At 35.5% G+C, this 24179-nt stretch overlaps 2 protein-coding genes across 3 annotated transcripts in view; both read right to left on the bottom strand.

Annotated features, from left to right (window-relative positions):
- LOC306861188 (ELKS/Rab6-interacting/CAST family member 1-like) overlaps positions 1 to 2069 on the bottom strand; it is a 220764-nt gene extending 218695 nt beyond the window's left edge. For both annotated transcript variants that reach the window (XM_079403325.1, XM_079403324.1), the window contains exon 1: positions 1939 to 2069. The gene's annotated coding sequence lies outside the window, so the exon portion shown is untranslated. The remainder of the gene's footprint in view (positions 1 to 1938) is intronic.
- Positions 2070 to 5379: 3310 nt separating this feature from the next.
- On the bottom strand, positions 5380 to 23965 carry LOC306861915 (ninjurin-2-like). Its single transcript, XM_079404401.1, has 4 exons — positions 23611 to 23965; positions 6020 to 6230; positions 5762 to 5928; positions 5380 to 5672 (listed from the first exon to the last, which is right to left on the bottom strand). Exons 1-3 carry the CDS (start codon positions 23641 to 23643, stop codon positions 5780 to 5782), a joined length of 393 nt encoding a protein of 130 aa, XP_079260527.1. The 5' UTR covers positions 23644 to 23965; the 3' UTR covers positions 5380 to 5672; positions 5762 to 5779.
- Between the last annotated feature and the right edge of the window lie 214 nt (positions 23966 to 24179).

Here is a 24179-nt window from a genome sequence, read left to right on the forward strand (position 1 = left end):
TACACCCTCCAGAGATGAAATAAAAATGAAGACCTGGCTAGATCTTACAAAAGAAGAGATAGGTCAATCATATACACCCTAATCTCAGCGGTTTATCTTGATAATATGTCTCAATTTATTCAAACAAACATCTACACTTTTGCTGCTTAACATTTTTCTCTACTAAAAAAAACTAACAAAAGGTTTTAGGCTGTGCTTAGATCTTCTTTGTAGTAATTCAGTCACCCTCATCACCGAAGAAGATACAGACACAAACCCTGGAGGCCAGAAGTATTTCCCTGCATGCTAAAGAATAAGATATGCACCCCTTAAAAATTTGTGATAGATTAATACAATATCTTGACCTGATTTCAATTAAAATAAATAACACCCTGCTCTATAGATAAGACTATAGATTTCCGTATTTGTTTATTTTAAAAAAGAAAATGCTAGTCAAACATGTTTTTGTGTACGAGTTCACAGCAGGTTGGCTTGACATTACAGTAATCCTTATATATCAGAAAGACCTTGATTCCAGCTTCCTGACACAAGCAGCCCAGTCAAACCCTGACAAACTCAGATACACAGGATTGATGCAGCAGACAGAACATTTAGACCTAATGTTGCAACTGAAGAAACCTGCTGAGATCCACACAACCGAGAAAGCAAGAAAGCACTTCCTCAGCACGGTTATCAAATCACTGTTGGGCTATTCTATTGACAATATTCACAGCAAAACGTGTGATATGTCATGTGATTAGACATGAGTTTTATTGTGTCATGTGATTAGACATGGTTTTATTTTGCACTGTAATTTACAACCAGCATCAACAAAAAGGTACACATTTTCAGAGAGAAAAAAAATTAAATATATACACACACACACACACACATTATATATATATATATATATATATATATATATATATATATATATATATATATATATATATACACACATATACAGACAGACAGATAGATGAGTGCAAATATTCCATGCAATTAATATGAGCAAATAAAAACTGAATTATAAAAACATCACATTATGAAGGAATAAGAGTTACATTTAACATCAATATTTAGTATTACAGTAAAAATAAGTATTCTATATATATATATATATATATATATTATGTTATATTAAACACTATGGTTAAAAATAAGGGAGGGGCTTCACAGGAGTCAATCAAATTATTCTCAACGCGAATCAGTCGGGAACAACACAATACTGAACTACCTGCGGGGTCCTGTTACAACATCATCTGCTTTTAAACTAAACTGTTGTGTTTGAGGGTTTGTTTTATTCAGTAATAAACACAACTTCTTGGTTTAGAGTTCGGGTAAATATTTTACTTTGTGTCTTTTCTAAAGAAGAGATATTTTGTAACCGATACATATTTTCCTGCTGACGTCACAGAGAGTGAGGAGATACTTTGTAACAATTCTGGGATATTTAGTAACCGCCTCGCAGACGCTTTAAATCAGTTGTACGTGGGAAATAAGCAAAGAAATCAGGAATGAAAGTCTGAAATGCACATGTAGTCACAGGGCTTCCTCTTGAAGACTCTTGACACCGCCTGGGCTGACGCTTTGGACGGATTCGCAGCGGTTTTTACCACACAGTAGTGTCCAGATTGTCTCACTATAGCGGTTTATGTCGAATCATAAACTCGCCACTATTCCGATATGTGTGTATTTTTTGTTGTTTTTTTTGCTCCTCCTGTTCCTCCATTGCTTGCTGGCGCAACAGCGTTTCATTTGAACAGTCTCTAGTGCGCATATTGCGAAATATCAGCTTTATTTACCTTCCCTCTAGTTTGTCTGGGCGCATACGAACGTATATAGACATTAGTGTGCAATAAACAGATATAGCTCCACATAATCCCACACTATCAATGGGCTGTGTCCGAGCAGTTCAGACTCTTCATCTGAGGAAAATCACTTCCAAAAGCTCCTTACCTTCTTCCACAAGAGGTTAGTCCGGTTTGGTGAGATGGCTGTGCCTGTATCTATTGTTGTAGACGGCCCGTTACTACTTTGAGAGCTGATAACGGCGGGGAAAGCCCTGTTTTACAGTACTTCTGTCGTTTTCTTCCTCTCTTTGCCAGAGCTACGAGCCAGGGCGCTTCAAGTGACGTAACGAACCGGGATGCGCGCGCCCGACACTGGCCTCCATGACCGCCGTGACGTGCACGAGCGCTTCTGCACCTATTATCCGAGGTGGCACCACATAGAGTATATATATATATATATATATATATATATATATATATACAGTGGGCTTCAAGCGTAGCAGCTTGTTCTTTCTTTCTTTTCTTTTTTATTTCTTCTTGTGTATATATACACATATTTGTATATAAAATATATATTATTTGTATATATGTATCATATTTATATTTTATATTTATGCTTCAATTTTTTTGCTTTTTTGATCTTTTATACAAGTAAGTTGACACATATATTTATATTTATTTTTTACATTTTGTTACATTTGTTTGATTAGTGACCTGTAGACCAGAATATGAATTCTTTCTAATTATTTTTTAGCCAAATTGCATATATATATATATATATATATATATATATATATATATATATATATATATATATATATATATATATATATTAGTATTAGTTGTGTAATAGTATTTAAAATACGTATTTGAAATACAAAATACTATTTTGTATTTTAATACCTTTGAAAAAAATCAAATGTATTTTGTATTTAAATACATTTAATCTTAATATTTTTGTATTTTCAAAATACATAAAATACTTTTTGCCAATCAACCTCTTTATTAGACTTCCTGTATCAACTAGTTCAGACATGCCACTTTCATGCTTTTCCTGGGAAAATCTTATTAAAGTCAAAATCGTAGATATGTAAGATATTTAATTTTGAATCAAATGTAGCATCCCATTTGTTGACAACTATATCATCATTCACAGCGCTATCTTTACAGTTAGCTTGTTGATGATTCTGGATTTTCAGTTAAATACATGCTGTTTTGCTGTGTATAAACCATACAAAATGCTTGAAATGGTTATTGCACTATGTGCATGACTTTAACATTAAAACAAAGTGATCTTGCTTTTGTGGGGGAAAAGCATACCTGTCTCAGCAGGTAAAAGAAAAAACTAGCAAGGGGATAGCATTAGCACTAGTCAGTCTTGTTAGGATTTTTTTTGGTCAGATTTTGGTTTTATCAACTAGCTAGTCAAATGTGTTCATTAAACTTTAATTATTACTGCTTGCTATGGCGATATGACAATATAAATGTCGGCAATGATATAAAGTGTAAATCGATTGAACTTTTTCTATATCGTTTATATATCGTGGTATACAAATATATCTGTGGAGCTTCTAGAGGGCAGGACCTATTGACACGTCAGAGCGATAAATAAACATGGATAAATTAGTAATAAGCAGCTTTCTCTGTGTGTGTGTACCCCAAGACAAAGATAGCTATAATGCTAATAATAAAGAATTTTTTCATTATTATTCTAAGGGCATACTCACACTAGGCACAGCTGCCTTGTACTAAAGCCCAAGTGCGATTGTCCTTTCGCTAACAGACAGATATTACAGGATTATTACAGAGGCAGCTGAGCATAATGGTGGAATTTACAGCTTTACAGGCAAACCGATATTTACACGGGTGCCACTTCTTGCCTTATCATTCTGCAGACGTTTTCCGCTTTAGTTTTTTTATCCGCCGTCTCTTTCTGTCACTCGGCTCGGCTGTTCACTGAACGCTCCTCCACATCATGAGCAGACACGTCCCTTACTGCTGATTGGCTACAAGTTTGTTTTGGTACTCGGCCCGACTCACTTTTGTAACGCGTTTTTGAAAAATGACATACCCCACCTTTAACTGTTCCATGCTTCTGCGCGGTTAGCGGTCACTATTGGATACATCTATACTGATGCTGTCTAACTCAGTTATTGGCTGTACTGCATAACTGTAGCTTTCAGCCAAGAGGAGATGTCGTCAGGTGGCGTCCAACTTTCACAGGGTGTTTCGACCCTGGACCACAACACCCTCCAGTTGGCGGGTCAGCAGTGGTGGCCAGTCACTGCCCACCTCCTCCTGGCCCCCAGCTCAACTCCTCCCTCCTACTCCAGTGCCAGCAAGACACACTATGTGTACCTCTTCAAGTGGACTAGGGCATGGTTAAACGAACCGCACTGGACACGGTACAAAGCAGATTTTGATGTATTTGTGCCCATCTCTGTATATATATATATATATATATATATATAATATTTAGGCTTGCATGTTTTTTTTCAATAAATATTTGATCTTTTATGCAAGTTCACAAATATAATTTTTTTATATTTGTTTGATTACTAACATGTAGTACAGAATATAAATTATTTCCAATTAATTTTCAGCCAAATTGCATATATACATACAATATATATATATATATATATGCGTGTGTGTGTGTGTGTGTGTGTTTGATTAGTGACCTGTAGTGTAGTGTAGTCATCAGCCAAACTGCATATATTTAATAAAAAATATAACAATATTACAAATAATTTGATAGTGCTAAAGATTTCTTTTAAACTCATTCACTGTTTTAAGCCTTTCAATCCTTAACAGTTACAGTATTTATATTAGTGAATTGCTGTTGATGCTTTTCATTTGACAGTTGTTGTGGATTAAAGGGATCTGGTAATGATTAAATGTAAATGTAAACAGACTAAACAACATCCATTCTGTTCAGATTTACCCATCGTCACATCTTCAAACGTTCTCTATATGTTCAGCACTGGAGGCTGGAGCTGTATACCTACACGTGGTCTTCTGGGTGTAATTTGAGGTTTGACTGATATTTCTTGCTTGTGTAACTGAAGCATGACTGCAGGAAAAGAACTCACAGACCCAAACCGCATTGATCAGGTTCAGGGTGTTCAGTTCCCTTAACCAAGAACATTCATAAAACTAGGCTCTAGTCTCATTGCTATAACTTTGTGATTATCAGATCAGCTTTGTATGGAAATGACATCATCATTCTTACTGAAAGCATTTTCAAACCAATTCCATTTGCATCCCATTAATACTTGAAATATATTTTCTGATGTTGATCTGTTATTATTATTATTAATGCTTTAGTTACTGTAGATAAATCCACAAGTCAAATTTAATTTATATTTAAAACTTGATTAACTTGATTATATTTAATTAAAAAAAAAACTTTTTTTTTTTTTTATCATTGCTTATTTCCATTTGTCTGTTTCTATGACACCTACATAGTCCACTAGAGGTTAACACACTCTCTCTCTCTCTCTCACACACACACACACACACACACACGTTTTATGGGAACAAAGACATTTTTACAGAAAAAGTGCCAGAGATCAGTTAAATACATTAAACTGGATAGTAAACAGTTGAGTATTTTATAATAAACGTTTATTAATAGTTGGGACAGTATGAAGTGTAGAGCACATGTTAGATGATGAATTTGTGTTATTTGATTATAGTTTTGCCTCTAGGTAATATAAATCATTAGACAGTCTATGATAAATGTATGTTGTAGACCCTTTAATATAATGCCCTCAGTAGAAATAAATAAAATAAGAAAGACCATAAAATAACTGTGTCTTCTATAGTATAACAAATATCAAAGCCAGAAGGAAGTCTTTCATGAATGGTCCGGCCTGAAGAATGACCATTATTGAGACCCTAAAACCAAACAACATAAAAGAAACAGTCAGTTTGCTTATTATACTCTGGCATGCATATTCAACATTGCTTTTTATTTTCTGTATCACCTGTATCTTACAGACACTTTACTGCTTAGGATAGAGACCTGTCTTCTGCACTCCAAAAGCGGTGATGAAGATGTTGATGATGACGGTGAGAAACACCAGCACAGTGGCCACATTGTTTATTATGTCCAGCTTCCTCTGATTGGCCACATCATTTAGGTTTTTGCGTGCTGAGAAGGGAAGGTGGTATGAAATTAAATGACTAAATATAAAACATCCTTACAGGTTTTGTGCTGAATGCACGATGGATTTCACTCTCACCCATGTGGACAAAGAGAGCCCCCGCGAGCACTTGGAGGAAGAGAGACGCGGCGATGAGGACGATGACAGTGAGGTAGTATTTGAACTCGGGGCCCTGCTCCAGGACGGCTTTCAGCTGAGAGGCATTTGCCATCAGCAGCGCCACATCCAGCATGCTCTCTGCCACACTCTTCTTAGTGGCATAATGATTAATGTTGAGAGGTTCTGCAGGCTGAAAGAGAGAAATAATTTCAAATCTTAAATTAAATTAAATTAAATTAAATTAAATTAAATTAAATTAAATTAAATTAAATTAAATATTTTTTGGTAATTAGCATTAAATGGCATTAAATGCACCTTTCATGGTATACATATCTTCTGTTGGCACAGGTGACAAAGTAATGTGATGCATCTGTTGGGTCTAACATATAAAAGAATACTTTCAGACTTTTCAGGATACTTATTTCAAATGCATTAATTCATCAACAGTGTGCTAGAATATTTTCTGTGGAGGAAAACAAGAGGCCATCTGCTCTCATCTTTAGAAGAAATATCAGTGGTTTCCAGCAACATCTGTACTCTGTGAGATAAGATCCTTCAAAGCCAGAGAGAAGTTCTCAGTGCAAATGGAAAAAAAGATAAATGAACGCATTTAAATGTCAAAACTACTGAGAATATTTTTTTCTATAATTAATCCTACTTTGTTCCCACCAGGACAAACACTCTAGCCAAATATTTAATAAAAAAAAAAAAACACACACACATTTTAAAATTTTCCACATAATTTCATGCACAAAAATATTAAAACATATAAAATACCTATTTATATCATTTACATAAAATACATACATAAAAAACTTTGAAACGAATATAATTATATTCATAATATTGTAATTTAATTATGCACGTAAATATAACTGTATAAAAAGGTCTTCTAGCTACATGAATGTTTGATGTTGGCAATTGCCAACATAATATATGGCTTCTTTTTTAAATACACAACAAAACAATATGAATATTTGATGAAGTTTGTCATGATAAATTAATGCACCAACGTACAGAATGTAAAAATTGAGTAATGAAACTGACAACCTAAGTTACTCAGATCTACCAACAGATGGCAGCATTTCACTATTAATTTTTCAATCTGCAACTTTCTTTTTATAGTATCCACCTGGGGGCGCTAGATATCCTTTTACATCATCTTTGTACTGGTTTTAAATGATTATTGTTGTTAATGCTGTTGTGTTTTTGTACTAAAAAATAATAACGATAAAAATAATAATTAAATTTTTTTTTTAAATGTTAATAAATTAAGAAAAATGTAACATTATGAAAAAATAAATATATATTTTCCAATACATCTCCTGAAAATTAGCACATTACAGGAATAAGACTAATACGTAGCCTACTTGGTGCCAAATATATAAACAGTGATGTAACATTTTTAGTTCTCAACCCCAATGAATCCAAATCCTTTTTCGCTGATATCATATTTCTTATATATCCAGAGCCCTTGAAAACTTTCTACTAAATCTCAAAATCAATCCAACACTTTTGCTTCCCTTCATGTGTTTCAGGATTCTTCTTTTTGATCTTGGTTCTCTTAACATGCCCCCATCACTGTCTACAGGACCTGTTAGAGACATGTAGGTTGAGAGAGATCGCATCTACATACATGTGACCCTATAGACTGAAGATCAATCGAGCTCAAGAATGCGTCCCAACACTCACCCACACCAGCAAACGTCTTATCAACATCAGAACAAAGTGTCATTCACACTGTCCCCCACCCCCACCCCAAAAAAACCTGAATCCTCTCCACCAATCATGGCGCAGTAAAACTAAGAGGCAAGCGTCCAGATACCACACGCACAGGCTCACTGTTTTCCTTAATGATGGGGAACGTTTTCCTTTTTTCTTTTTAAAATAAACACCATGGGAGAGGTCAGGAATATTTTACATGTGGGGCCCGTGTAGCTGGCCCACAGGAAGTCCACCTCCCCACCCACTCATTGGCTGCTCTCACGTCCAATAGCAAATGGGAACGGGCGAGGAGGGTTCACTCAAATGAATAAAATGTTTTTGCTCCTTTTTCTTTATACTCCCCTTTTCTGGGCAAACCACATCCCACAACATTTTTCTTAGACACTGTTAAACTGTGGAAATAAAATAAAATAAAAAAATACAGCTACAATAAACAAAATTTACAATAATATTGATGGATTTACAATGTGTTAAAATTGAATGTAAAACAATAATATATACATATATATATATATATATATATATATATATATATATATATGAACGCATTTGAAAAAATAAGGCAAATAAATGTTTTAATATGACCCTCACATAAAAAAAAAACAGCTGAAATCTGTAAGTAATAAAAAAACAATTAGATAAGGTTTTAGTTTAATATTTAATTAATTTCACTTCAATTATAATTAAAATTTCAGTAATTTTGTTGTATTTTTGTCATTTGTATTAGTTTTAAAGTGTTTTTTAAAGACAACAATTATGTTTCTGCATCTGTATTGTAATATTGTATTTTTATTATTCGTTTGAATTTATTTAGTTTTGCTTAGTTTAGTACTTTAACCTAAAATGAATAAAAATTTGAAGTATTGCCTTGGCAAGTAGCTGAAATGAAATATATTTTTAAATTTTATTTTATTTCAAGTAATGAAAATGCTTTTTAATGGTTTCTCTTATGCAATGGAACCACATAGAAACATGCCAAAAAGCACCTTATCAACCACATAGAAATTAAAAATATAGTTTTATTATTTATAATTTGTCATGAAACTCTTAAAAAAGAAAAAACTGAACGAGGACACCAGCAGATAATGTTGTGGGAAACTGACCAACGTTCGTCATTCTTAGTTTAGCCTGTGACTAAGTATCATTTTGAAGTCAGGAAGTGGTCGAATTGCCGGGCCGCTGGGTCAGATCCATCTCGCCCTCTACTTCCTTTCTTTCGTCCATTAGTTTTCAAGCTATGAGCCACTCACCTTTTAAACCAGAAGCAACATCCCATGAACTGAGAGTAAATTCTGTTTACAATGACATAATCCTGTTCATTTCAAACTTTTAAAACAATGGAAGCATTGGAACGATGTTTTCCCCAAAGGCATTATAAGTTATGAAAGATTCTCATAAAAGCCCTTTCCTCTATATTGTGGTATGGGGTGTGCTGTAAAACAAAGGTCTTTTTGTCTCTACGGGTTTCTTGTTACGATGATAATATTGTGTGATTTTATGACTACAAGGCTTTTTTTGCCATTCCGTGCTCTGACATGCTGGGATAACGTGATGAAGGATTTAGAACCGGTTTCTATGTTACGGTTGATATGAAAGCTACTGTACTCACTGACCTGCGGCAACGGTGCAAAATGAGCAAAATTTAAAGTGCTGACTTTACCATTCGGCCTTTAAACATCTATAAAACACAGACTTCTTTCCTGTTGGACACCCTGACGAGGTTTTGTTTAGCGTGACCTTTGACCTCATATTTCTAGGCCCTTAATCTGAGTAATGTAAAAAAATGCCAAGATCAATAAACACACATGCAGTTACATAAGAATATGTCAGAACTTTAAGGCACTCACTGCATTGCAACATTCGCCATCAATGCTGCTACAGCAACCGGGGATCTGTGTAAACAGAGCCGGTAAAGTTATATGTTGCCTCAGAGCTTTCAGAGGTGAGCCAATCAGGACCAGGATGCATTGACGTCCTAGCCAATTAGAGAGTGAATGGAGCTTTAGGAATGTGTTGACAGGTCAGTAGAGGCCCAGAGTATTCTGGGAATTTTAGATACAGTAAACCTCAGTTCCCTAGCAACTGTAGGGGACAAAAAACACATGGAGTATTACAACATATTTGCTTAAAGCATTACAGACATTTTAAGATGTCTCATAAAAATCTGAGAAAGTAAATATTTTACATTTATATTGCCCTGTTCAAGTTTGTTTAGGCAGCCTTTGAAGTATTTGCCTTATTTGACAAATTATTTCATTGGAAAAATTCAAGATGAGAAAAGTGCTGAATAAATGAAAAAAAAAAAGTGGTGCATCTTGCTACAAGTTACTTTGTTACCAGTAGGGGCGACATGTGACTTATTTTTATGAATGAGCCATTTGAATCACTCGTTTTTTGCTCTTGAATCATCACCTGATTCATTTAAACACATTGATTCATTCAGGAATGAAACACAAGATGAAGGAAATGACAGTAATTTACACCTCACAAGTAAAAATAAGACAGCCTCAATGATGTGCTTTATGTTGTCAACAAATGTGACCCCCAGAGGGCACAGCCTATGAAATTAGACAATGAATCGACTCGTTTATGATTGAGTCATTGAATTATTCACTCAACTTTTTCACGAATTCATTCAGGAACAAAACCATCACTACTATGTGTTTGGAGATGCATATCATTTCATTCTGCTTTGTCTTCATTTAGAACTGTTTTTTATAGTGGAGCAAAAATAAATAAACTAGTAATAATGTCTAGTTATTGTAATAATGTCTAGCAGTTCTCCTCTGAATCATTGGCAGACTTCAGATGGGCCTGTACATGTGCTTTCTTGAGCAGAGGGACCTTGCGGGCGCTGCAGGATTTCAGTCCTTCACAGCGTAGTGTGTTACCAGTTGTTTTCTTGGTGACTATGGTCCCAGCTGCCTTGAGATCATTGACAAGATCCTCCCGTGTAGTTCTGGGCTGATTCCTCACCGTTCTCATGATCATTGAAACTCCACGAGGTGAGATCTTGCATGGAGCCCCAGACCGAGGGAGATTGACAGTTATTTTGTGTTTCTTCCATTTGCGAATAATCGCACCAACTGTTGTCACCTTCTCAAGTTGCTTGGCGATGGTCTTGTAGCCCATTCCAGCCTTGTGTAGGTCTACAACAGGGCTGTCCAAACTCGGTCCTGGAGGGCCTGTGTCCTGCAGAGTTTAGCTCCAACTTGCCTCAATACACCTGCATGGAAGTTTCTAGTATGCCTAGTAAGAGCTTGATTAGCTGCTTCAGGTGTGTTTAATTAAGGTTGGAGCTAAACTCTGCAGGACACCGGTGCGCTCCAGGACCGAGTTTGGACAACCCTGGTCTACAATCTTGTCCCTGACATCCTTGGACAGCTCTTTGGTCTTGGCCATGGTGGAGAGTTTGGAATCTGATTGATTGATTGCTTCTGTGGACAGATTGTCTTTTATACAGGTAACAAACTGAGATCCTAATCTCAGCTCCTTACCTGTATAAAAGATACCTGGGAGCCAGAAATCTTGTTGATTGATAGAGGATCAAATACTTATTTCAGTCATTAAAATGCAAATCAATTTATAACTTTTTTTAAAATGTGTTTTTCTGGATTTTGTTGTTGTTATTGTGTCTCTCACTGTTCAAATAAACCTACCATTAAAATAATAGACTGATAATTTCTTTGTCAGTGGGTAAACGTACAAAATCAGCAGGGGATCAAATTTATTTTTTCCCTCACTGTATAGGTCTCTAAAATGACACCGTGAAACTGTAATAAACTTACTGTTTAAATAAAGTTTACTGTTTAAACTCACTGAGTAATTTGCTCACAAACAGACTGTCACCTGCGCTGACTTCCTGCCACTGTGACTCTCAGTGTGTCACTGCTGCTGCTATTGTGCTCATGTGGGAGGTTGGGAACCAATGTGCTGTTTTCACACAGGCAGAGGAAGGAGTTTGTGTATTAACTGTGTGGTTGACTTCATTTGAATTTGTCATGCGGATGTGGCTAAATAGAGGCTGAGAAAACAGCTGATTTAGATACATAAATGGCAAAAAAAACATGGTTCTTCTTTGAGGTGGTGGCTCAACAAATCCACTGTTAAACACCACATGACCCAGCTTCTCTTCTCTCTATCTATATGTTCACACACACATGAAGGCAAACATTGGGTTTATCTACCCACAATACCCCTCACCCACTCTCTCTGACTACAAACTGAATAGTTTCATAATTTTTCATTTCTGCAGGGGGTCTGAGATGTGTTTTCTGTTAGACTGTGAGTCTTTGTTTTCGCTCATAACCTTTGGTGACATCGTCCCTCTAGCCATCATGAAATAAATTATAGCGTTATAGATGTACTGGTCTGCTTTTTTCCCCAAAGATGAGAAGAACTGTAATTTTAAATTTGCATATCAGCTTGATTAACTTTTATGTTTTAGCATAAATGACATTAGTAAGAAACTTTGAAGAACATCCATGGAACCTTTCAAGCTTCTTTATAGTGGAGAAAGGTTCTTTAGATTCTTAAAATGTTCTTCACACAAACTTCTGTTCTGTTCACTAAAATGTTCTATAGGGAACCAAAACTGGTTCTATGTTATCACTGAAAAAAAAAAAAAAAAACATTTTGCACAATAAAGAACCTTTGTGGAACAGAAAGATTCCATGGGTGTTAAAGGTTCTTCTTGAAACCATAGACTCCAATAAAGAACCTTTGCTTTTAAGAGTTTTAGGAGATGTATTTGAGGCAAAGACACAAATGAAACCTCCATGAGATGGAAAAGAAACCTCTGAGCCGTAAACTCATCTTTTTGGGTAAAACACACACACCCTGTTTGGCAAAGTACAAGACTGTGCAAAGTCATAATGGAGCCCAAGGGAGACGCTGCTCTTAAAGAATTCAAACTCATATCATCCCTGACCCTGTCATATCAGTGTGTGAGGAGATAGACAACAGCAAATGTTTACTTGACAGTTTAAGCTTCAGGATAAAATTCCTACCTTTGCTTTCCCATGAACCCACCAAACATTCTTTATATTTCCTGTAGTGACACAAGGACGAGTAAATGATCAGATCCGGTGCCCCGGTGGGCTGTCACTGTGGTGACCACATGATGTTTGGGGGCAAAACTGTCCCCAAAGGAGCTAAATATGACTAAACCTTTCTTTGGGGACATTCAGGGACGTCCCTCAATTGAAACTCACTCACAAGCTCTATTCGGACGGTAATTGTTTCTCAGGGGGACGTAAGTGATTTTCATTTACAGGGGGTAGTTGGTGATTTTAATGCCGTCCGAATCCAGGATGTCAGTGTTTTTCTCTCATCACTCCCGTAAAAATCCTTGGTTGAATTACCTACTGTTTTTTGACAAACACCAAGGTTATTTGGTCATTTAATGTTGTTTGCCCGTCCGAATCCACATCTCTGGGTTACGAGAAAAAAAAATCAATTCAAAATTCAGTGTTTAAACCCTTTTTGAGCACTCCCGAACACCGTAAAAAGTAACGTTGTACTTCGGTGTAATTTGCATACATATTTATTTCTGAAATACTGGAAATTATTTAAAACAACAATACTTCCTAACTGCTCCACCACATCGACTGGGAGCAGAAAGAGAAGAAGAGCACGTATACATTCGAAATGGGTCTTTATTGTGGCAGAAGCAGGTATGCAATATAATTTTAAGATGTGTATTATAAACAGATATATATCGTGTATAATTATATAAAACTATAGCGCGTCTATTTTTAAACAGGAGATTTAAATAGTCAAATAATAAATAGGATTACATATTATAAAATATGCTTGGAATAATAAGAATACATTTTACATAAATGGTTCGTAGGATCACAGAACTCACTCCTCAACTGTGAATAAATCGCTATCCGAATCCATGGTGATATGTAAATTTCTTTTTATAGACGTCCATATGAGAAACAATTACCATCCGAATCGGGCTATAAACAGTTATTTATTCATTTTTGTCAGTTATTTCATTTTTCCTCCTAACAATAAAAAATGCTAAAAGTTTTTTTTTGTTTGTTTGTTTAATAAGCATAGCAGCTTTACATAAAAAAATATTCATATCTTTTTTTTAATAAGGTTTTTGCTTTTTGTGAAAGTGTATGTGGACTTGCCTGTAGTTTTAGGCCAAAATTATCCCCAAAACTGACCAAACTTCCCTTTGGGGACATTTAGGGACATCCTAAATTAAAAACTCACTTATTAAATAGTTATTTATTTTTCTAACACTAAAAAATGGAGTAAGTTAGTTTTTGTCATTAGAATCATAGCAGCTTTGCATAAAAACATAATTAATAAAAAAAAAAAACTGATTAAAAAAGTCAGTTAACTATAGTTTTAGGCCAAAATTGTCTCTAAAAGTGAGCTAAATCTTTTTTTTTTTTTTTAAATGCAAATGTGTGTGAACTTGCATCTAGTTTCAGGCAAACATTGTCCCCAAAAGTGAGCTAAATCTGACCCAACTTCCCTTTGGGGACATTTAGGGACGTCCTCAATTGAAAACTCACTTTTAAACAGTGTTTTGTTTTTTTTTTGCTACGACTATATAATACAGTAAGTTATTTTTTGTCATTATTATCACAGCAGCTTTGCATAAAAACATTTTTATATTAAAACGAAACAAAAAAAGTCAGTTTGTCCTCATTTCCGAAGTGAATTTGAGTGTTCTGCTGGGTTTTATTGGGATACAGCGACACCTTTCCATCAGCTGGAACCAGAGCTGGACAACTGGGGTGTCACTTCTATTAACTAGGTCATGATGTTCGGGGTTAACTCAGCAATGAAACACACACTCATATAGTCTCCAAAAATTGTTTCAAAAATTACATGCAGAAGGCAAAATAGCCACACACACACACACACACACACACACACTCACTGTCCTCCTCTTTCCTTTGATAAAGAGTTTATCTGCGGCGCTGGGCTCAGGGCTCTCTGTCCCTGTCTGTCCTGGAAACAATAATAAAGAGAGAATAGGGGAGCCAGAACTGTAAATGTAGGAGCAGAGGATGTGTGGAGCAGGTTCCTGAGCTTGGGGTGGAGATCTGTGTTTTCCAGCACCATCTTATCACCCTGTTTCACTCTCTCTCTAGTCCTCCCTCATTTATTCTATATCTCCCCTGAGTTCTCTCTTTCTGTTATCCCTCCCAATGAAAACATGACCTCATACAAACAGGACTCCAGCAGACCGAGGCTCTGGCATGATGTAAACTCAATGTGCCCACAGAAACATCTCACAAAGCTTGGCTGTGTGTTGTGGCATGGAGCGTGAAAGAAAGAGATGTTAAAGAGTTTCATTAGATTTTTTAAAAATTATATTAAATTTAAATTACTGTAATTTCACTTAAATATATAAATACATATTTTATTTAATATATTTTTATTATTAATATTATTGTTAATATTTTCATATGTTGATATATTTTATATATATATATATATATATATATATATATATATATTGTATTAATTTCTTAATTATAATATTCAGACGTATTACATTTAAATATTAATTAAATATATACATTTTTATTATTTTACTTTACTTATAACTTTTATTTTCACTTAATTAAATATATTTAGATTTATCATTAAAAAAAAAATTCTTTTTATTTTATTTACACCTTTTTCATGCACTTTTCTGTATTTATGGTTTAGCAATAATGTAGTTCAGTAACTGGATGTAGTCCAAACACATGCCCACACATTTGACATTTCTCTGATAAACTCATATTCCTCTATTACCCTATGCAAAATCTTGATTTGAACTGTATCCAATGATACATATTTGTATTCCCATCCTAGCAACAAGCCATTACCATCACTGGCCTGTAATCATAAGAGGGCACCAGATATTTTCAAGGAAATTTTTAGCGCATTCAAAATGATAGATGAATATACTGCAGGCATTTTGCTCTGTCAGACTGGCCTCGAAGTCCCTCAGATTTATACATTCTGTTACTGTATGATTATACCAGTGCTCTTTAATTGTGTCTTTAGGTTAACATTCTCTAAAGATAGAGGACGTGTGAATATGTGTGTGTACGGAGGGGTGTGGTTGGGGTTGTGTTGGTATGGGCAGGGCAGGGAATCGAAATGGCCTGGATTGGGCAGCTGCAGCTCTGGAAAGCTTCGAAACGGCCGACAGTTTTAGTCATGGCTGCTGTAGTTACATGAGCTGGAATGTCTTTCATACTGAATACAGTTCAAACTGTTAGAAACGCGAGTGCAAATTCCTGCTCTGCTGGTCAGTGAGTTAACAAACAGCTAGAGGGAGACAGCCCTTTCTCTCTCTCTCTGTGTGTGTGTGTGTGTAGAAGCATCATGGGAGTTATGGCCCACAGCACAAAGCACTGGTGTCATATTACAGTGGAACGTCCAGTTTGTCAAATGACTGCTGGAGTGGCTGAAAAACGCATTAGGTTTTATTATCTGCATGTGTGTGTAGGTGTGTGTGTGTGTGCGCTGAGAAGAATCTCTGGGGCAGGCTGACTTCAGATTTATGTGGCTGTGATGACTCTCCCGTTCTGAAGGCCATGTAGTGTCTGAGATACTTCCACCGGGGGTGTTCATGGTCTCATGCAGGACCAAGTTTGTCCTGCAGGGGAACAAGCAGCTCAATAAAACTGTTCAGAGAGGAAGAAACTCCTCAGAGCAAAATTGCTTTGCTCAGATGTTGGCCTTTCATTTATGTTTCACTAAAGTGACATTTTAGTTTCAGATGATGCTTTAAAAATGATTTTTTTTTTTTATAAATGTATATATAGATATATTTAAAGTAAAAAAGAAAACGGCATAAAATATTAATAGTGAAATGTATTATTATTATTATTAAAAAATGTGTATATTAATTTTAAATACATAATTTCTTATTGTATATGTATATAAATTGATGAGAAATTTTATTCTTTGTTATTTTATTCCCATATTAATTTTGCCACGTACATATACATTATAAATATATACATCAATGTTAAGTCTTATTGACATACTATTATAGTTTTTAATATTTTAAGTTAGATTTTACTTTTAGATGTTCTATTTTCACTTTAATTTTAGTTAGTTTTAGTAATTTTATTGTGTTTTTGTAATTTTTATTCATTTTTTTTAAAATGTCTACCCTACATTTGTTAAAAATATGTCATATATACATTTTTAATGATTGTTTTTAGTTCAGTTTAGTCAGTAACATAAATTTTATTTCAAGTAATGACATTTTTATATATAACTATATATAACAACCCTAATATTTTGTACATAGCTGTACAAAAAACTGTCATACAGTAAAAAAAAATTAAAAATACAGTTGCACTAACAATATTAATATTAATACAGTATATATTATCATAAAAAAAAGTATTGTATTTTTTGGCATATATATTTTTTCCAATGGGCATATAGCGTGAGAATGTAAGTTGTCGTTTGGAAATGCACTTTTCACGTGTATGTCTTAAAAATATAAAAAAAATGTGATTCTTAGCAGGCGGAAAATACATTCTGTTTATGAAAATGCAACAATGCAGCAATTCCTTTGTGAAAGTCAAAACCAGAAAATTTGAATGGCAAACAAGGAGTTCAAAGACGTGAAGAAAAACAGAAATGTTTTTGTGCTTTTGCATGCGCACATCAATCAAAGAGACAGGAAAGTCTCTGAACGAGTCGAAAAGCCGACAAAAATAATCTCAGAATATATCAAACGACTTGCATCTCTTCTACTGACAACAGGATGGACAGATGCCAAACAGTGACAGACCATGTGTACTGACTCTGGGCTGCTCTTATTACATAAGCATCCGAGTTTCACATTTGTTTGTGTATTCGTCTGGGAAATTCGTTCCAGTCAGATAAAGTGCATGGAAACCCAAGGTCATGACATCTACTTTCTTGATACCACAAAAAAGGTGGTGTAACATGCAAGGTTTCAGCATGAAAACACACTTGAATTGGTTTAGAAAGCATTACTTTGTGGTCCAGAGGCTCAGATCATCCAAGCGCTGCCTGTTGACCACAACACATCCTCAATTAAAAGATTTCACACCTTTCTCGCTGCTTTAAAAACCCACAAACGACTCACTGTGCCTTACACGCACACAGAAAGCTAGATTCAATCAGTACACCATTAAAGCAGCGGGACTCTAGGCGAACAGGCTGCTGGGTCGCTGTCGGTGTCGTATGGGACGAACCAATGACTGGTATTAAATCCACACCCATATTATATTAGTGTGAAACAGTCCAACAGCATGTTTAACAGACATGCCTCTCATACCAGAGTAAGAGTTCCTCTTTGTGGCTGAAGGACGCAGGTTAATGCACAGCCTCACATATTCTAAAGTGAAAACACATTGGCCGAGAGTATGTAGGAAGAGGGAAAATTTATATAATGTATGTAGTTTATACTACTTTATCTTTTTTATTTTATTTTTGCAGGGTCTATATTTCTCTCGAATCATCTGCCATCTTGGACAAATATTTTCACTGAGTGTGTTGCAATGCATTCTGGGATTGTCTTCTCTGTGAAGGCCACGTACAGTGCTTTCTTCGAATTGAGGAATCTTAGAAGGCAACTGTCTACTCTAATCCTTCATGTCAGAGGGGCACACATGATTCCCAAAGAATCTCATTTGGAAGCAGAAGGCACGACCCCAGAAAACCCCATGTGTTTTGCTTTCACATGTGACATCTCAGCATGAGACTTTCCTCCAGGGCTTTCCTGCCTTTCATTGAGGAGCACCCACTGGTTTGGCCCACCTAAAACTGAATTTCCTTCCCTCCTTCTCTCTGAGAAGCACTGTCGAGGAAGAAAAGCAGACAGATGTGACCAGATAAAGTAACTTAAACTGTCAATGACAAGCCATGTGTGTGTCCTACACCAGCGAAGCCTGAAATACAACAGCTACACATGCCTGCTGTATGAAAACAACTGGAACAAAGTGTGACTGCTGATGTTATGAGATCTGGTGGTCCCGAAACTATCTGGACTCTTAAGTTACATTTACAAATCAACTGCTTCACATGTTTGAAAAGTTCATACAGATGTTCATCATATTAACTATAGACATGTTTCACTAATGTTTGACACCCATAAAGTATCAAAATAAATCATTTTGATTTTTGTAATCATTTTATCATGATTTAATCATTGTAATGTTTTAAAAATATATATTTTGTGGTTTAAAATACAGTAAAAATCTGTAATATTATTACAGTTTTCTATTTAAATATATTTTAAAATTACATTTATGCAAAGCTGAATTTGCAGCATAATTTATACTCTAGTGTTCAGTGTCACATGATCCTTCAGAAATCATTGTAATATGCTAACTGGGTGCTTATTCTTATTAAACAGTTGAGCTACTTAATATTTTTGTGGAAACTATGATGCAGTTCACATTTTTAAACTGAAAGTTCAAAAGAACAACATTTTTTATTAATTAATTTTGAAATATATTTTTGTAACGAGTTTAATATGCATTATTAAAAGTCATGTTTGATCAATTTAATGTGCCCCTGCTCAATAGTAGTTATAAAATGTGACCCTGAATCACAAAGGGTCAAATTTGTATTTTTTTTTTCCAATTCAATAAATACATTTACATTTACATTTATTCATTTAGCTGACGCTTTTATCCAAAGCGACTTACAATTGCTATATATGTCAGAGGTTGCACGCCTCTGGAGCAACTAGGGGTTAAGTGTCTTGCTCAGGGACACATTGGTGTCTCACAGTGGATTCGAACCCGGGTCTCTCACACCAAAGGCATGTGTCTTATCCACTGCACCATCACCACCCCAAAAATACATTTTGTATTTCATTTTGTATAATACATCACCTGAAAGCTGAATAAATAAGCTTTCCATTTATGTATGGTTTGTTGGGGTAGGACCATATTTGGCTGAGATACAACTATTTGAAAATCTGGAATCTGAGGGTGCCAAAAAATTTAAATACTGAGAAAATCGCCTTTAAAGTTGTCCAAATTAAGTCCTTAGCAATACATATTACTAATCAAAAATTAAGTTTTGATATATTTACGGTAGGAAATTTACAAAATATTTTCATTGGACATGATCTTTACTTAATATCCTGATTTTTGGCATAAAATAAAAATTGATAATTATGACCCATATATTGTATTGTTGGCTATTGCTACAAATATACCCGTGCTACTTATGACTGGTTTTGTAGTCCAGTTTAACATTTAATATAATATGTTATATTACAATTGTATATTATTATATTGTATTTAAAGTCATATTTTTGTTCAATATTTTGAAAAATGCCACTTGCCTTGATCTTTTGATCTTGCTTTGACATTTATAAATTTTTAAGTGTAAAAAATTAAAATGTCACTGCATATAAGAGTTCTTGCATAGATCCGCTGAATTGTGTATAATGTCAAACCCACAAAGCAATAATCATGTTGTCACTGGGACACTAAATCAAAAACTTCAAGGTGTTTCATCACAGACGTGACACTATCGCAGCCTCTGGTTAGACATTATTCACTCATATACAGCTGTAGTGTCAGTCGATAACTTTAAACAAACATTCTCTAAAGACACAGCAACAGCGGAACCGTGCCAGTTTCAAATTTCTTTCAGTCGTTACTTTTTAACCATTCTATCAAAAAGCTTATTGTGTCTGCGGGGGGGGGGCTCACACATGTGTTCACGGGCCGGTGCAACATGTTGCATGTGAGATCTCTCACCGAGAGGCCCCTATGAAAGAGGCCCCATTCCCCCGTCCCACAGGTGAGGGGATATGCACATATCTCATTCTGATAGCTCTGATTTGAAATGTCTCTTTGTATTACAGTTTTTCATCATATATTAGGGGAACTAACCATAAAGAGTTTTTCTGAGTAAATGTCCTAGAATGACTATGTCCAGACACAAATGACCTCATTTTTGCATGGGCGGCTTTTCCAGTCCATTTTATGACTGGGAATTGAATAATTCCCAAACTATTTCTTACTTTAATACAAGATCCGTTGTGCTTATCATAACATAAAGTAAAGTATTATTTAAAGATATTATTCAATAAGCCTTTTTTTGGAAACCATGAAATTGAAAGGAGAAAACTATAGACATCTGCATCCAACTGTCACCACAGTGACCAAACGTCCACCCAACAGACGACTGTAACCAGAGGAGGAGAGTTAAACATTAAACACTGTGTTATTATTATAGCAAACAAACCTAATTACCAATAACCCTGTTTAATGCACTTACATAACACATGTTTGGCCTTCGGTGTAAACCTCATGATCTCATGCCCTCATACTAAACTTCAAAATCACCAAAGCTGCTGCAAAATTTAAAACAAAATTCACATTTACGTCTCATCATGCGAGTGCACTTACATTTTTACAGGACCCCTTCATAGATGACAGCATAATTGTGCAAATCTGTGTTTCATCCCACATCTGGAAACACTTAAATCTCCCAGCATTCCTGGGTGCATTAGAGTATTAGCTGTTATTGTTACTACAACAGCAGCACTGCATCATGGGACATGATCCAGGCGTGCAGGACAGACAGTAAGTTGCTTGGATTTCCACGGAAATTCAATATGAATTTCACACACCCAGTCATTAAGGGAAAAAGCACAAAATGACACAAAGTTGAAGGAAATGCATTCAACACGTGGCTGTGTTGCAATCAAATGTGTGACACTAGTGTGAGAGATGCCAGATCAGGTGCTACTGCCCACTATAGAGCCTGGATGAAGTGGCACCAAGGTGCCATCAGGTCAAAGAGTAGTAGCCAATTCCCAGAAATGCCAGTCATCATGCTGTACTTCACAAAGACACTCCAAATGTTTCAGTGGAGAATACAAGAAAAAACTGGAGAGAATCTCAGGAAAGAATTATATATAAATTTCACTGGTAAAGAAAAACAGCCAAAGGTTAGGCCTAAATCTCAAAACCATGGAAAGTTTTGATGTAAGTGACACGACTTCCTTTCACCTCTAGGGTAAAACTGAGTAATATCTGTTATCTCATACCAGTAATGCACATATCTGAGGTCAGATGAACCCCATTAAACCATTTTACATCAGTTGAACCCCCCATGGCCCCTGTTTTAATCAGTGCATTTTCACAGGGATCAACGTGCTCTGTAATATTATATAGTACTCCAACTGCCCTGCCTGTGAGCACTGTGTAATCCTGAGGAAATGGGATCCTAGACTCAGTGTCAGGGCTGTGGATTACGTTGGAGACCTAGCGAGCTGGGCTTCTTGGACACATGATGGTGTGTCGTTCTGCTGCAAGTGACTGCGCTGAGACCCTAGTTTCATAACTAATTTCTGTCTTGGCTGCTCTGGCCACAGGTTATTAAAGATAATAACATTAAGTTGTTAAAAAAATTAACAAGTCAGCAGATATGACATTTGGACATTTAGTGGCACATACATAGCAAGACGGATGTGAGGCATGTGAAGAGCAAGGATAGTCCTGGAACAAACAAATCCTGCCGGAATCTGTCCCTAGGAAGTGGAATTTAATATATGCCACTAATAATAGAAGCACGTCTGAAAAAGTCCTTGAATAAAACCTTTGAGGGAAAGTTCACAGCAGAACGCAAAAGAATATACTCTATTGTTCAAAAGTTGGATCAGTAATGTAAAAATAATTAAATAAATACTTTTATTGAGCAAGGATGCATTAAATTGTTCAAAAGTGACAGTTATGGCATTTCTATTTGTATTATTGAATAAACTCATTCATCAAAGAATCCTGAAAAAACATTTATCACAGTTTCCAGAAAAATATGGAGCAGCACAACAGTTTTTATAAGAATAATAATAATAATAATTATAATTATAATAATGTTTTTAAGGATCATCTGACACTGAAAACTAGAGTAATGAAGATGAAAATGCAGCTTTGACATTGCAGGAATAAATTACATTTTAAAATATATTACAATAGAAAACAATTATTATAAATTGTAATAATATTCAAAAATAGCACCTCTTTAACTGTATTTTTCATCCAATAAATGCAGCCTTGATGAGCATAAGATACATCTTACTTAAAAAAAACATACTGACCCCAAACCTTTGAATTTTAGTGTAGCTACTTTATTTATTTATAAGAATATGAACCTGCCGATATTCACTGTATGAAAAAAACATTACAGTTTTTTCCACAATATTTTCTTTTGTGTTCCACAGAAGAAAGAAAGTCATACAGGTTTGTAATGATTTATGGTTAAGTATATTACAGATGACAGATTTTTCATTTTTGGGTGGACTGTCCTTTTAAGGAAAAACTGTATTTTATTCCTAACTTATTTTGTTCTAAAACCTTCTAAAAATCCTATAAGAAACAATTCAGAATTGCTTGTTTCAGTCATCTGAGATTATGAGCCATCTAAAAATATCACGACGCCAGAAATAGAACCTTTTTCAGAATTGCGCTTCAAGAGACTAATTTTTACTGAATATATAAACAATTCCCAGCTTATGCAGTGTTGTAATTCTCTCCCTGAAAAGCCATGGCTGTCAGAGATTTGCGACAATCCTCCTGACCCCAGTAATAGTCTGGTAAGTGCATGTCGTGTTGATCATCAAGTACATTAAAGGTTCAGTCGGTCTTTGCAGTCTATCACTAATTGATATTTGATGGATTCTTTGAGTGATGCTCAGCTTCAGAAGAGAGAGAACTATGATTACCTTCCTCTAAATACACAGGACATTCTGCACCCCGATGTGAGTACAGAGCAAGACTGAGAGCAAGGGAAAGAAAATAAGCAATGCCATGTCGTAGCCCCCAAAGAAACACCAACTTCTAGACGTCTCAGCATACCTGCATATCTGTACGTCCTCTTGCTGCTGGCATGGCTGAGTCCCAGACGACTGTCGTTGGTGCTAAACGGCTGAATCCGAGTCGAGATACGCTCAGAGTTCCTCAGAAAGGGAAAGTAAAATTGGTAAAGCTTTTGAAGAAATTCATGGCACACAGCAAGGACAGCCGTCCAGGCAAACAAGTGTGTTATTCATTCTTTTTTTAAAATTCCAGCCCACTCCAACTCACTGGACTGGGTCACAACAAAACTGAGCACTCCTTTGTAAACAGTAAACCAGTCAAATACACTATAGCCAATGTAATCACAGTCTGCAAAGAGAAGAAAGACTAGATTTTGTCTGTTGCTTGTTCAAGTGCCCAGGCAGTATAATTAGACTCAAATTCCCCCATCCAGTAAAATGCTACATTCAGAGCTCATCCACTCACCCAACACTTAAAATGCAACATTTTGATATTTTTATAAATGTGTGGCCAATATGTGGTCAGTGGTTTAATATAAAGCACACAAAAAGACTGAACTGGGAACACAGGCAAACAGTGATAACTTCAATGATATTTTCAGAGTTAAA

The sequence above is a fragment of the Barbus barbus genome (assembly GCF_936440315.1).
Source record: "Barbus barbus genome assembly, chromosome: 42".
NCBI classification, from domain to species: domain Eukaryota; kingdom Metazoa; phylum Chordata; class Actinopteri; order Cypriniformes; family Cyprinidae; genus Barbus; species Barbus barbus.

Excerpts from the sequence above, each read along its gene's own strand:
- LOC306861915 (XM_079404401.1), bottom strand. The coding sequence starts at position 23,643 with ATGCCAGCAGCAAGAGGACGTACAGATATGCAG. Across the intron at positions 6,231-23,610 it reads GAGGACGTACAGATATGCAG|CCTGCAGAACCTCTCAACAT; the intron begins GTATGCTGAGAC and ends TCTCTCTTTCAG. Across the intron at positions 5,929-6,019 it reads GGCTCTCTTTGTCCACATGG|CACGCAAAAACCTAAATGAT; the intron begins GTGAGAGTGAAA and ends TTCCCTTCTCAG.